Source organism: Rutilus rutilus, assembly GCF_951802725.1.
Source record: "Rutilus rutilus genome assembly, chromosome: 13".
NCBI lineage: Eukaryota > Metazoa > Chordata > Actinopteri > Cypriniformes > Leuciscidae > Rutilus > Rutilus rutilus.
Window position 1 is genome coordinate 32731952 of NC_140218.1, and position 15316 is coordinate 32747267.

Here is a 15316-nt window from a genome sequence, read left to right on the forward strand (position 1 = left end):
TGTGATCTCATGATGAATTTGAACGTCAGCTCGGCCTCTTGTGTGTGTCGGTACTCTCCGAGAAATGACTTTCTGATGCTGATATTGAATACTTGAGGCTGCTAGATTTACAACACATCTCTCGCTTGAGAATGAGTGAAGCGAGTCGAAACGAACACACACTGCTGCTCAGTTTAATTGAAGAAATGATCAATTCAATGTGAGGATATCATCATGTTTCATCTTGTGCTGACGTGTGTGTGTGTGTGTGCAGGTGTTTTGACAGAGCTGTGGAGGAGTGGAGGCAGTTCCACTGTGACATGAACGATCTCTCGCAGTGGCTGAGCGACACTGAACAGATCCTGGCGGACGCGACCCGACCGGACGGGGAGCTGGACCTGGATCGCGCTCGGGGACAACAACAGGTCAGAGGTCGAAGGTCACACATCCGTTCTATAATCACACAGTGGTTAAAGGTTTGCTTACCAGCAGGTTGTAGGTTCAAATCCCAATGAAACATTTCAGCCACCAGACTCTTTTATTTACAGTACTCCACAGTTTTGGACTGGAACAACGGTAGGATCGTTTGGTGTCGTGATGGTTGCTCAGTTCCCATCAGATCTACAGCTGGGATACGCTTTAGATAAAAGCATCTGACACTTGCATTAATGTCAATGTAAAAGTCATCATAATGTCGAACTCTGAACAGAAGGGCAAGAATATATATCACACAACATAATTATAGAGGGGAGTAGTCTTTAATCATGAATGTTAATTGAGATCGCTCATCATGCTGTGAGTCACCAATTCATAATTGAGTGATAATTATATGATCATTTAGGCAATGAGCACTTCTAACTCGCAATTAAAATTAAAAAGAAATAATTTCTAGCGTGTGAGCAAAATACCGCCATGTTTGTTCCACCGACGTGTGTATTGAGTCACACTCGCCTCTTCCTCTTCAGTTAACATGCTGAAAACTCCAGCGGGACATTATCATTAGACTCACGCGTGCTGAAGTGTGTTTCACAGTCTGGGAGAGCTTTTGAGGGCAGGTGTGTGTGTGTGTGTCTGTCTGTCTGTCTGTCTCTGTGTGTGTGTGAGTGTGTGTGTGTCTGCGTCTGTCTGTCTGTGTGTGTGTGTGTGTGTGTGTGTGTGTAGAAAGTGCTGAAAGAGAGCGAGTTGAATGTGAAATTGTCCTCCAATACAAATTAAGGTCAGGCACATTTCTTGCCCTCAATTGCATATGAAGAGAATTGCCAACGTCATGTTTATCAGTTAAACACTCACAGGCCAAACTGTCCATTAACCCCAGTGTCTTTGTGTGTGTGTGTGTGTAGGATCTGGAGGAGGGCTTGGCCTCTCATCAGTCTGTGATGGTGGTTTTGAGCGGGTCTGGCGAGCACATCATCGGTCAGGTGTCGTCCCCCGACGCCGCTCTGCTACAGGACAAGCTGGACGCTCTGAGACACCGCTGGACACGCGTCCAGAGACAAGTGTGCGACCGCCAGCGCAGGTTACCATCGCCACAGCACACACACACACCAGCCAAAATCACAAATCAGTATGTACACGTACAGTGGACAGTCTTCACACTTCCGTTAAAACAGCTGTTTTTTGTGATGTAATCAAAAAGGTGCTTCAACTAAGTGTTAGTTCAGGGGGTGAACACTTATGCAGTTAGTTATTCCACGGTTTTCATTTACTTTTTCTCTGAAATGTCACTTTGGCTGTCAGTGGCGTTGCGTAGGTTGTAATTTGTACATGAAAGGAGCAAAAGTTCTTTGTTGTTTTTTTACATCACAATAATCAGCTTTTATAACAAGGGTGTGTAGACGTGTCATGTCCACTGCAGAGGCATCAGTTTCTGATGTTGAATGATGTTGCTGTAGGTTGATGGGTGGAGATCCGCTCATGATGGATGTGTTTCAGCGGACGGCTGGTCTGACCCAGTGGCTGGAGCGCACAGAGGTTACCGTGGCAACACTGCCCGTTTCAGCCACTGACAACAACCTCAGAGAGCTTAAGGTTCGACACACACACACACACACACACGCACACACACACACACACGCACGCACTGACCTGCGTCATCAGCTGACTACAGTCAAGCTATTCTAGAGGACAATTTATATATTTTTTAAATATGTATTCATTATATTATATATTAGGGATGCACTGATACCACTTTTTCCAGAACGAGGCCATACCGATACTTTTATTTTTGATAATCACTGATGCTTGTATTTTCGTTGCATTTGTAATTTTTATTGTCATTTTTTTTATAAAATATATTAGGTAGAGAAACCAAAAGAATGTGAATCATATTCATTGGTTTAATTTGTTTGCAAATATATATTTTCATGCTTAATCATGCACGTTAAAATGCACTATATTGTGTAAATAAAACAACGTTATTAAAAACATAATTAAAGACAAGTAAACAGTCAGTAATAAAAATTAAAACAAATAATCAAATTACATATAGCACAAATAAACAATAGAACAAATATGAAATAAATAGTTTTTCAGGTGGGTCTGACAGCAGTTTTCATGTACAGAATTTGAATAAAGTAAACGAATGTAAAATAATACTGCGTAGTCTTCACTGTACAAATTAAATGTAGATGGATCTTTATAAAGTTCTAAAAGTCATTCAGTCAAGAGCAGTGAGTGATTTCTTTGTCTTTTGTTGTTTGATTAACATTAAAACACATCAGCAGGATTATTAGGCTGCTGCCCCTTTAAGACCGAATGAACGGATCCAATATACTGATACACATGCGTTTTATTTCTCAACTGTTTACATTCACTTTAGACATAACCGACTGTGTTTACTAGGATACTGTCCAAGATGGGCGTTTTACATAATTGTGTGTGAATTACTCAGTTCAAGCGCAAGAAGACGTGAAAGAGAATTCAATTCAGTATTCAAGCGCTGTCTGAGACGCGGCTTTTCGAGACCCGATGCTGGTATCAATGCATCCCTTATGTATATATACCAAAATTTGTAAATAGTATTAAAATAAATGCAAAATAATAAGAAATAAAGTGTAAAAAAGATTTTATTTTAATACTATTTACAAATTTTGGTTTTAGTACTGGATTACTAGTTTGGTTTATTTTGTTTTATATACTATATTTAGCTGTTTTTAGTTAAGATATTTTATGAGGACTTAACAGAACATTTCCAAAATGATCTAAATGACTCATAGTTTAAGATTGACAGTTTACACTTAAACAAGCTAGTGAAAACTTCAATATTTGATTTAGTTTATCGAAGTTAGTTCTGTTAAAAATGTTTTAAGGACACATTAGTTAGTGACTCAAGCATATACCCGTTAAAAGGTTTGCGGTCGCTGAGATTTTATAAATGTTTTTGGAAAAAAGTCTCTTCTGTTCACCAAAGCTGCATTTATTTGAGCATATACAGTAAAAACTGTAATAATGAGAAATATTATTGCAATTTAAAAGAACTGTTTTCTATGTGATTATATTGTAAAATGTAATTTATTCCTTTAATCAAAGCTGAATTTTCATTTCCAATGATTACTCGAGTCTTCAGTGTCACGTGATCCTTCAGAAATCATTCTAATATGATGATGAGATATACTTTATTGTCCCCGAAGGGAAATTTGTTTTGGACTCTGTCCATTCCATAGCTTTACAGAGACAACACAAAAAAAAAAGACACTGTACAAAAAGAATGAGCATTTCATATACGTTTAAATAGGTACGTATGTATAGTAGTAGACACATTAACAACTTCCATTGGCACTTATAAAACTTTAAAACTGTTACTTAATTAAAAACTGGCATATTGCACACAAAAACACACAACTGATATATTGCACACTCTCCATATGGCCTACAAAATACAAAACTGACATATTGCATACTCCATAGCACCCATTAAAATACACAACTAACATATTGCACTCTCCCTAAGGCCCATAAAATACACAATTGGCATGCTACACACTCCATAGTACCCATAAATACATGACTGATATATTCCACAAGGCCTATATAATACACAATTGGCATACTGCACACTCATAGTACCCCTAAGATTCACAACTTATGTATTGCACACTCTATCTGGCCTACAACAATACACAATTGACATATTGCACATTCTCTATGGCCTACAAATCGCACAAATGACATATCACACACCTCAACAACCAACATATTGCACACCCCAAAAGCCTACAGATTGCAAGAAGAACACATTACACACACCTACATATTAGAGGTAATGAGCTTAATAGACATAGGTAAAAAAGAGTTTTTATAACGGTTTAGCCTACATTTAGGAACTCAAAATCTTCTACCAGATGGTAAAAGCTGAAATTCTGGATGAAGAATGTGGGTCGAGTCAGAAAGGTTTTTTTTTTTTTTTATATGATGATTTGATGCTTAATGAAACATTTCTGATTATTATTAATGTTGAAAACAGTTGTTCTGCTTCATATTTTTGTGGAAATGGATAATTTTTGGGGATTTTTGATGTATAGAAGGTTCAAAAGAACAGCATTTTATTAAGTAGAAATCTTTTGTAACATTAAAAATGTTATCACTATTACTTTTGATCATTTTAAAACATTGCTGATTAAAAAAAATTGTTTTCCAAAAAACTGACCCCAGACTTTTAAACAGTAGTGTAAATTTACTCTAAATACATCCAATAACACACTAAAATACTATCAATTTAAAAGCTAAATAAAACTCTTAGTTTAATTATAAACAATTTTAATTGATTACTCTCTAAAACTGCTGCTAGTGCCTCAGCATGTCTGCTTTAACACACTACTCTCTCTCTCTCTCTCTCTCTCTCTCAGGCCTTAACGGAGGAGATGGATGGTCAGAATGAGACGTTGTCATGGCTGAATAAAACTGGCTCTCAGATCTTGTCAAACTCCAGTCTGAGTCCTCAGGACAGAGACATTCATGTGAATAAAATAAGGCAGATCAACATCAGTTGGAGTAAAGTACGAAACAACTCCATAGCACACAAACACACCAAATCTCTCTTTCTCTCAATCTCTCTACCTTAATATCTCTTTCTTTGTCGCCCTCATGTTTTCACATCTACTCTGCTGTGTGGTGGGTACAATTTAATGATGTCAAATGAGACACACTCAATAGAGCGCTGCGGTAATGATGTATTTTTGTAGGCCAACCCGTACTTTTGCATCACTCTGGTTCCCTCAACAAAAACCCAATAGGATTTTTGCATTGTTGCAGAAGACTAACAAAAGTTTATGATTCTTATGAAAATTCAATTCAAACGTATTGTAAATCTGGACGTGGCACTCTTCTGGTAATCAAAGTAGGCTCAGTTGTGGGCTCAATCTCAGAATGGTCATTTATATGCTGATTAATCTGCCTGGCTCCTATACCGGTCTGTCACCACTGCTTTACGTGAAATGGCTGTGATAATGATGTGTAAAGAGTGCCATTGTGTGTGTTTAAAGGTGAGTGGTAAGTTGCTGGATAAGGTGCGTGAGGTGGAGGGCCGTCTGCAGACGCACACACAGGTCCAGGACGAGACCCGGCTGCCGTCCTACAGCCAGTTCCAGGAGCGCATGAACAGACTGGGAGACTGGGTTTACATCTCCAGCCAGTCTCTGAGTGACGTCGCACCCACTGAGAGACAGGTCAGATATATGATATATATATGCGGAAAAGCGATTCATTTCAACCTTCTTTCTGACCCTCTGTCTGAAATGATCTGTTTTAAAGGGGCGGCTCCTTTAAGGCTTGTCAGTAAAAAAAATGAACCAGTCAGTATTAACTAACATGGTCTAGCATCCATGTAATGCTGCAAAGTCATTAATGGCCTTTAGAACTGTAATACTCAGTTTTTGTTGTTGTCATCATTTGTTTAACTGTATTGCATTCTAGTAAATGTTTATGTGGAATATTGACAATTAAGCTGATTAACATATAACATCAACTTGTTTGGGACGCTGGGGTCCTTCTGAAGCCTCTACAGAGACGCGGTGTAGGCAAATGTCAGCCGTTAAGTGACTGAATGCCAGTGGGCGGGGCCTGTGGTGCGATGATGTAAAACTATTCGTCGATGTCTTGATCTGGAGGCGGTCATATGCAAATATATTTGACTGTGTGATGTTACAGATCCTACAATATAAAAATTTGCTTTGTTTATAATGAGAAGGACGTTTTAAACTATGAAACTTGCAGGATGTTTTAATGGTACAAAGACCTCTAAAATGTCAAAAGATCAAGGCAAATTTGACCCCTTTAAAGTTCCTCCAGAAATCATGCTAAATTATTCTGACTTAATTATGTCCTTCTAAACCCTTATGACTGTCTTATGCTGAACACGAAAAAATATATTTTGAAGAATGTTAGTAACCAAACAATTTTGGTGACCATTGACTTACATTGTATGAACAAAAAAACACTGTGAGACATTTCTCAAAATGTCTTCTTTTGTGTTCGATCTAAGAAAGAAACTCAGAGTCTCAGAGTTCTGGAATGACACAGGGAGACATCTCTAGTATTGAGATCTGACTGGTCTGTGTGTGTGTGTGTGTGTGTGTGTGTGTGTGTGTGTGTGTGTGTGTGTGTGTGTGTGTGTGTAGGTTCTGGAAATGTCCATGCGAGAGCAGAAGCGAGAGCTGGAGGAGTTGTTGTCTTACTCTATTGAGCTTCAGAGGAAACAGATACTTTTACCACAGGAAAAGGTTTGTGTCGCCCAGCAAATTAAACTGAGCTGAGCTTCAATTCACTTACTTTTCTTTGTTAGTAGTGCGATGACAAAGCAGTTTTAAATGCATGAACCTGAAAGTAAACAATTTTACCGTAATGAATTGAGCTTGAAGCGAAAGGTTACACCAACACCAAATGTTCTGCATTGAAATTCATTCCGGTTTTCATATTCAGTTTGTCTGTTCTGACAGTCATAACAGTAATTGCCGTTGAGATTTTGTATTCGGGGTGGTGTTTAGCAAACAGCAACAAATACGACAGGTCCAATAAGTAATACCTCCGCCTTATCCGAATTTAAGAGAAGAAAATTAGAGGCCGTCCAGTATTTTATATCTTTAATGCACTCTTTCAACTTGGGTAATTTAGAGATTTCATCTGGTCGTGATTAAATGTATAACTGAGTATCATTGGCAAAACAGTGGAAAATAATTCCACATTCTCTTAAAATATTAACCAAGTGGCAGCAATTATTTTGAAAATAGTAGAGGGCCTAACACAGATCCTTGTGGCACTCTATAATTCTCTGAAGTTATCTTGGATTTTTCCCCGTTTAAATAGACAAAATGGTAACGGTCTGAAGTGCACATGAATAGAGAGGTGGATGAGAATGAGCATGGTGTGTGTGTGTGTTTGTGCAGAGTAAAATCGAACAGCTGGCTGCAGATTGGAAAGCTCTGGACGTCAGATTGAAGGAGACGCCACAACAGCCTCTGTCTCCATGGACAAAACAAGTGTCTCAGCAGCACTTCACAAGTGAGTGCTGTGCAGGCAGGTGAAATGGACACTCACGCTGCTCTTCCAGATCTAATTGAGTGTTTGGATTGTGTCTGTGTCTCTCAGCGAGTATGGCGTCTCCAGTTCACATGGTCAGTCTGCTGAGCGAGGAGCGCCATCACAGCCCAGAGCTGGTGGGCCCGACCGATCTCAACCAGACGGCCACGGAGCTGGCGGACTGGCTCCTCCTCATCCACCAGATGCTCAAATCCAGCATCGTCACAGTGGGAGACAAAGATGAGATCCGCACCACCATCGGACGCCTGCAGGTCAGGACATCAGAATTAGACCTGAGAGGGTGTTTGCCTTCACTTTGAAGACATTGAAGTTTCATTTCCCCCTACCTGAGCGATTACAGACAACGTCTGGGCCGCGAAACCCTGGCCATTTTAAAACCCCAGTTTTGTGATTGTAGGTGACTAAAGGAGATCTAGAGCAGAGACATCCACAGCTGGAAGACATCATCACTCTGGCTCAAAACATCAAGAACAAAACCTCCAACCTAGATGTGCGAACCTCCATCTCAGAGAAGCGTGAGCATATTATACATCATCTTAATCTTCATTTCATGTTTAGTCTTTGGCTTAGAGCTGCATGATTAAGAGATTGTGATCTCGATTCAAACACCAACGTGATTGCACTCATAAATGACAACGATTCACCTGTGTCTATCAAACCTTTGATGAAATCACAGTGAACAGATCTGTGTTGGCGCTGCCGCTGAGAGAGCAGTTGTCATACATATAGGTGTGAAACAGCTTCACAAACAGTCCTTTCAACCACACAGTATGGTTATTTCTGTTACAAATATTCATATAATCAAAGAAGTACTGGGGTAAACGTGTGTAGTTCGGATATAAACACTGATGTCTACGGTAGTGCAAAATAGAGCAAATCACCCTTGTAAAGTAACATGGCACTTTTATCGATTACAATCATTACACCAGTAGGTGGCGACAAATGACTGTTAAAACGTCATTCAAAAGCACTGATTCATCCAGTAATGAAACAAGTGAAGTCTTTATGAGTGAGTCATTAAATCATTCATTCAAGAGATTTGTTCAAAAACGCTGATTCATCCAGTAATGAAACAAGTGCAGTCTTTATGAGTGAGTCATTGAATCATTCATTCAAGAGATTTGTTCAAAAAAACGCTGATTCATCCAGTAATGAAACAAGTGCAGTCTTTATGAGTGAGTCATTAAATCATTCATTCAAGAGATTTGTTCAAAAACACTGATTCATCCAGTAATGAAACAAGTGCAGTCTTTATGAGTGAGTCATTGAATCATTCATTCAAGAGATTTGTTCAAAAACGCTGATTCATCCAGTAATGAAACAAGTGCAGTCTTTATGAGTGAGTCATTGAATCATTCATTCAAGAGATTTGTTCAAAAAAACGCTGATTCATCCAGTAATGAAACAAGTGCAGTCTTTATGAGTGAGTCATTAAATCATTCATTCAAGAGATTTGTTCAAAAACACTGATTCATCCAGTAATGAAACAAGTGCAGTCTTTATGAGTGAGTCATTGAATCATTCATTCAAGAGATTTGTTCAAAAACGCTGATTCATCCAGTAATGAAACAAGTGCAGTCTTTATGAGTGAGTCATTGAATCATTCATTCAAGAGATTTGTTCAAAAAAACGCTGATTCATCCAGTAATGAAACAAGTGCAGTCTTTATGAGTGAGTCATTAACCCTCTGGGGTCTGAGGTGTTTTTGGGGTCCTTGAGATGTTCTGACATGCCCTGACATTTGTGCTTTTTTCAGTTGCTTATAAACATATTAATGGCAAAAAAAAAATTACACACTATTTAGCACAAACAGGGCTACCATAATATGTGAGCAACAATAATGTACATGTCTGCATTTTTGAGAGAATAATGTTTATGCGTGGTTATTGAAAAAACTAAAAACTAAAGTTTCTGAAATAAGGCCATAAAACACATACTAAATATGTGCCAATAAGACTTTTGTCTAACAATATTTCAAGTGTACTCTTTTTTTGTAAAAAAAAAAAAAGATTATAGGCCTACATTTTATCTATGTATTCATTACTTTGAATATAGCCAACATTGGAACAGCTAACATCTTAGTTGATGACTTTATTTTTGACAAAAATAGTAGGCTATTTTATATATAGAAATTGCTAAACAAAAGCTTATTTGATGTGGCAGTATATTCTACAGTAAAAACTGTACCCAAATCTAACCCATTCAGACCTTATGTTGTGATTGCTAGCCTATATTTACTTTAAATCCAGGAAATTTGTTAATGAAAAAATTATTAAAATTAAGATACAATTGATACAAAACGAAATTCGTTTTAAAGAAAGGATTTGTACTTTCTGTTTTGAGGTCTCTGTGAATGTTTGAAAGTATTTTAGTGCTTAGAGCGCTCGCGTCCATAATGGAGAACTGTCAGGTAATATTGTTTTTTTCCTCATAAATGCGAACACGAAAAATAAAAGACAAAAGACTTTTAAGTAAAACTTACTCCGAAATTGTGTCCTCGGCGGAATTTGCTCTTCAATATGCTGCCGTTCGTCGTCTGTTACAATCTTCCTCTGAGGAAACAACCCGGCGCTGTCCAGAATCATCTGAAGGGCGTCTTTATTACCGGAGAAGCGTGCCATACTCAAAACGCGATGAACTATCAGTAAGTCTGATAGAAACTGTGTTTTTATGGCATTGATCGGGGGGCGTATGCGATGCATACTAGATCACCTAAACTATTTACATGTGAATCGCGCCGGGGGCGGGGCGGCCGCAGCTCATTTAGAGATAATGAAGGGAGAAGGAAAAACGGTAACTCTCCTTGCTTTCAAGCGGATTACATGAGTTGAAAACATTTGTGTTTTATATAAATTACTTCATTTAAAAGAAGAGATTTCAAGCTTCATAAAGACATAACTCACATGCCTGTGTGAGAAGTATTCGCTGAGTTATGATTCATTTTCGGACGCGTTTCAGAATGGACTACACGGACAGAGAGAAGGCAGAACCTAGCTTCGTGTTTATTTTTCTTTATTTGGCAAAAAGCACCACACTTTGTTTTTATTGTGAGTATACACAAAAATAATACACATTTAACAGAATCGATTGATGTATGAAACTCCTATGGAAAATCAAAGTCAACAGAGTATTTCTGAGTTTCTTTTACACTGATAAAAAAAAGCGAGCTGGTATCGCCGGCGATACCGCCGACCTCAGGGGGTTAAATCATTCATTCAAGAGATTTGTTCAAAAACACTGATTCATCCAGTAATGAAACAAGTGCAGTCTTTATGAGTGAGTCATTGAATCATTCATTCAAGAGATTTGTTCAAAAACGCTGATTCATCCAGTAATGAAACAAGTGCAGTCTTTATGAGTGAGTCATTGAATCATTCATTCAAGAGATTTGTTCAAAAACGCTGATTCATCCAGTAATGAAACAAGTGCAGTCTTTGAGTCATTGAATCATTCATTCAAACAAACCATTCAAATGAAATAAACATTTTTAAATGGACTGCAGCAATTAACATTTTCCTGCTGTGTGTCAGTGGAGAAGGTCCGCAGCCAATGGGACAACACACAGTACGGCGTGGAGGCGCGGCTTCTGCAGCTGGACCACATGATCGGCCACAGCGACCAATGGGAGGAGCAGAGGCGGAATGTGAAGGCTCTTATTGGCCAAAACGAGATGCATTTCCATAACCTGCTGCAACAGAGCCGAGAGCCGCTCACCAAACAAATCGGTGACAACAAGGTGAGAACTTGACCTTTGACCTATATTACTTCTGATTGTTACCTTTCACTCAGTGAGAGGTTCGTACTTTTGGTTAAACACGCAAGGTGCAGGTCAGTGGAACAGAAAAATCAATGCAAGGTTTTTAAAAAGTTGAACTTCTCTTAACTTAGCGCTGTGCTTTAAAACGCTGAGTCATACACTGCAAAAGATGCGAGACATGAGCGCACCAGCTAAACACGTCCGTCTAGCGTGTTTGCATTGAAAATCAATGAAAAAGTAGCGCAGTGGAATGGATAAACACATTCTGTGTGTATAGCCCCTTAAGTGCAGTTATGTTGCTCTGGTTCTTACAGTTCAAAATACAAGACTTGGTCTTGGTCTCCTAAATCATTTAAAAAAGCTAGAGAGATGTCCTAACTTAGTTATGTATTGCAGAGACATGCACTTTACAACTAAGAAATATTGACGATCAGTGTGATTTGTAGTCGAGCAAACAGAAGAAATCCATCACGCCTTTTGTCATTTAATGAATATGGGAAGTGACCTTAAGCTCACCCAAATCTTAGTTGAACATGCTTTCTTAATAGATATTCAAGTCTTCCACTAAAGTGGGTATTTCATTGAAGAGTAAAAACTCATGTTATGTTTTGTCTGGAACTGACAAAATTAAATTGCTTTATTTAATTAAAAGTCTGGAGTGGCTTTGTAAGATACATGTTCCAATTAAGCCCACAATGCTTTTCTAATAGAACTGTCTCATAATTTATTAAATAAACACTTCAGATGTGTTTAAATTTTGGTTAACCATCCAACCCAATTAAAGAACTGCAGATCAAATTGGATAAATATGGATTACAGCTTAAGTAATTGACATTTTTCAGCAGGAATCATAGGGACACTTTAATCTGATCATGGTCCCTGTAACCTGCTCTTGTATCTTCCTTTAAGAAAGTCTGATATCTCTCTGGGAAAGACTCTTTCACTCTTCCTAAGGTTCTTCCAATATTTCTTTGTCACTTCAGCAAGCTTGAATGGCTTCTCTTTTTTTTAGGCCTTATCGTCTTATCGCCTTAAATTTTGTTATTTTATTTCCTCAGCATGCACAGTATGTCTTCCAAATTAAAAGGTAACTCTCACCAAAATGCAACCTAGACTCTTTTTGTTAATCTACTCGAGTCAAACTTTCGTGTAAAAGCATAATTAGAATGGAAACGCCACTTTTAAGTTTGACCGTATTTTCATTTTCGGTCAAATTGCCTTTTGAATGGGAGTGTGTGGGGCACTTCTATGAGTTCAAAATCTTTCTTTTTAGTAAACTCTGTGTACACAAACAATGTTCTCAATGCTGGAGTTCATGTGTAGAGCCCCTGGTGATACTTCGAGCACAGTTTCATGTTGTGTCGAGCCTTATTAGTGTTTAGCGATGTTTGAACCTATCATAGAAGTGACCCAAACACTCCCATTCAAAAGGCAATTTGACCAAAAACGAAAATACGGTCAAACTTAAAAGTGGCGTTTCCATTCTAATTATGCTTTTAAATTAAAGTTTGACTCGGGTAGATTAACAAAAAATATGGAAGCTTGTTTCCGCCACAGAATAAAACATTTTAAGAGATAATTGCGACTTTTTATCTCACAATTGCGAGTTTACATCTCGCAATTCTGACTTTATTTCTCCGAATTTTGAGATACAAAGTCAGAATTGCGTGAAAGGAAGTCGCAATTGCGTGTTATAAAGTCAGAATTGCAAGATATAAAGTCAGAATTGCGTGAAATAAAGTCGCAATTGCGTGTTATAAAGTCAGAATTGCAAGATATAAAGTCAGAATTGCGTGAAATAAAGTCGCAATTGCGTGTTATAAAGTCAGAATTGCGAGATATAAAGTCAGAATTGCGTGAAATAGTCGCAATTGCGTGTTATAAAGTCAGAATTGCGAGATATAAAGTCAGAATTGCGTGAAATAAAGTCGCAATTGCGTGTTATAAAGTCAGAATTTTGAGATATAAAGTCAGAATTGCGTGAAAGGAAGTCGCAATTGCGTGTTATAAAGTCAGAATTGCGAGATATAAAGTCAGAATTGCGTGAAATAAAGTCGCAATTGCGTGTTATAAAGTCAGAATTGCGAGATATAAAGTCAGAATTGCGTGAAATAGTCGCAATTGCGTCTTATAAAGTCGAAGACTAGAACTATTCTGAGAAAAAAAAAAAAAGTCCGTCTTTTTTTTTTTTCTTAGAATTGGACTTTATATCTCACAATTGTGAGTTTATATCTTACAATTCTGAGAAAATATGTCAGAATTGCGAGATATAAACTCTCGTAAAAAAAGTCTCGCAATTCTGACTTTATAACATGCAATTCTGACTTTATTTCACGCAATTCTGACTTTATATCACGCAATTCTGGCTTTATAACACGCAATTCTGACTTTATAACACGCAATTGCGACTTTATTTCACACAATTCTGACTTTGTATCTCAAAATTCTGAGAAATAAAGTCAGAATTGCGAGATGTAAACTCGCAATTGTGAGATAAAAAGTCGCAATTATCATTTAATTTTTTTTTATTTTGTGGCGGAAACAAGCTTCCATAAAAAGAGCCTAGGTTGCATTTTGGCGAGAGTTACCCTTTAACACACTATAAGTAGCTAAAGTTGATGAATTCAAATATATTTTCCGAGCACAGTAAATAAATGAAAACCAAAAACTGTTTTAAACGAGGTTCAATGTGTTCTTATGTTTGCGGAACAAAAGAGTCAATGGAGCTGCTCCTAATAAGATCAATGGACAAAAGCCATATTTCTGGATTATAATTACAGGCAGCATTACATCTTTTTGTGGCTCAAGAAGCTTCTAAAATATGTTCATTTGATGTGGTTATCAACAGCTCGCTACACATTTTTACGAAATCCAACTTTCAAATACACATTAGTGCTTTTAAATGCCAAACACGTCAATCATATCAGGTTTACATTTTATTTTTTTATGTATTTATCTTTTAATTTTTTAATTCTTCATTTTCATGACTTGTTTTTAAATAAAAAGGGCATCTTTGGACGGCTGTTCAAGCTCAGCAGCAAAGTTTTGATGTGACTGTCAGATTGTAGCAACACATGACGGCAAGGAACTGAACGTGTAATTGGCTCTAAATAAAAAGTAAAATGTCAATATGTCAAAATGTCAATCTCATATTTTTAATATTTTGCTATATTTTCCCCTACATTTAAACTCATTTTATTGTTAACAACTTTTAAGTTTTTGGCTGCAAAAAACTGAAAATCAATGATACAAATAGCAAATGTCATTATGAATTAGTTATATATGTGCGCTCTGGCGATGACCCAAATTGTTCAAAGCATGCGAGCTCTTCATAAGCTTATCAGCATTGAGTTTCACGTGGGCAGGTTGAGTGTCAGGGGCTTCAAAAGGTTGGCTGTGTGCCAAATTAGCTCAAAAGGGAAATATGAATAATTAATTATCTTATTAATTAAATTATATCAATCAGTTCGTCCAGCGAACACTCAGTATCGATCGTCTATCAACTCTCAGAGAGGATCTTTTTCGTGGCCACAGAAAAATAACTCGCATGAATGTGAGTTAAAGTTTTAGTTCACTAAATCACGAACACATAACTACTCTAAACAAACACATACACACAATCATGCAAAAATAGGTCAAATGGAAAGTGAAAGTAAATGAAACCGGTGAGGTTACATCAAGTAGTGTTCTATCATAAAGCATGCATAAAACATTATACAGTACAACATATACTATACAAGACAATATACAATGTCCTGGAGATGTCCATTCATAGAAGGTTTGCCTATGAATTAATGGAAAGAAGTCCCGTTTTATGGACCTTATGTGTCTTTCCTTTGGGGAAAAGGAGTGAGAGTTACTCTCCCCATAATACATAATAATAATAATAATAATTGGTTCTGCCCGGGTGTTAGTTGCAGTTCAGGGGTAGTTCACAGAACTCTAACACGTATTTTGCTTGTTAGGAGAGAGGGTTTTCTGGATTATTCATTAAATATAATGAATAATTGTGTGTCTGATTGGTCCAGACGCTACAGTGGTTAAGAG

At 37.5% G+C, this 15316-nt stretch overlaps 1 protein-coding gene across 6 annotated transcripts in view; it reads left to right on the top strand.

The window, feature by feature from the left end:
* The window catches only part of utrn (utrophin), a gene marked incomplete at its 3' end in the record, with an annotated part of 265554 nt that overhangs the window by 92144 nt on the left and 158094 nt on the right, over positions 1–15316 (top strand). For all 6 annotated transcript variants that reach the window (XM_084428992.1, XM_084428995.1, XM_084428993.1 and 3 more), the window contains 10 exons: positions 254–404; positions 1320–1495; positions 1872–2007; positions 4824–4973; positions 5460–5642; positions 6594–6695; positions 7359–7473; positions 7561–7763; positions 7910–8027; positions 11043–11248. In XM_084428992.1, coding sequence (XP_084285118.1) covers positions 254–404; positions 1320–1495; positions 1872–2007; positions 4824–4973; positions 5460–5642; positions 6594–6695; positions 7359–7473; positions 7561–7763; positions 7910–8027; positions 11043–11248 — 1540 coding nt within the window. The remainder of the gene's footprint in view (positions 1–253; positions 405–1319; positions 1496–1871; positions 2008–4823; positions 4974–5459; positions 5643–6593; positions 6696–7358; positions 7474–7560; positions 7764–7909; positions 8028–11042; positions 11249–15316) is intronic.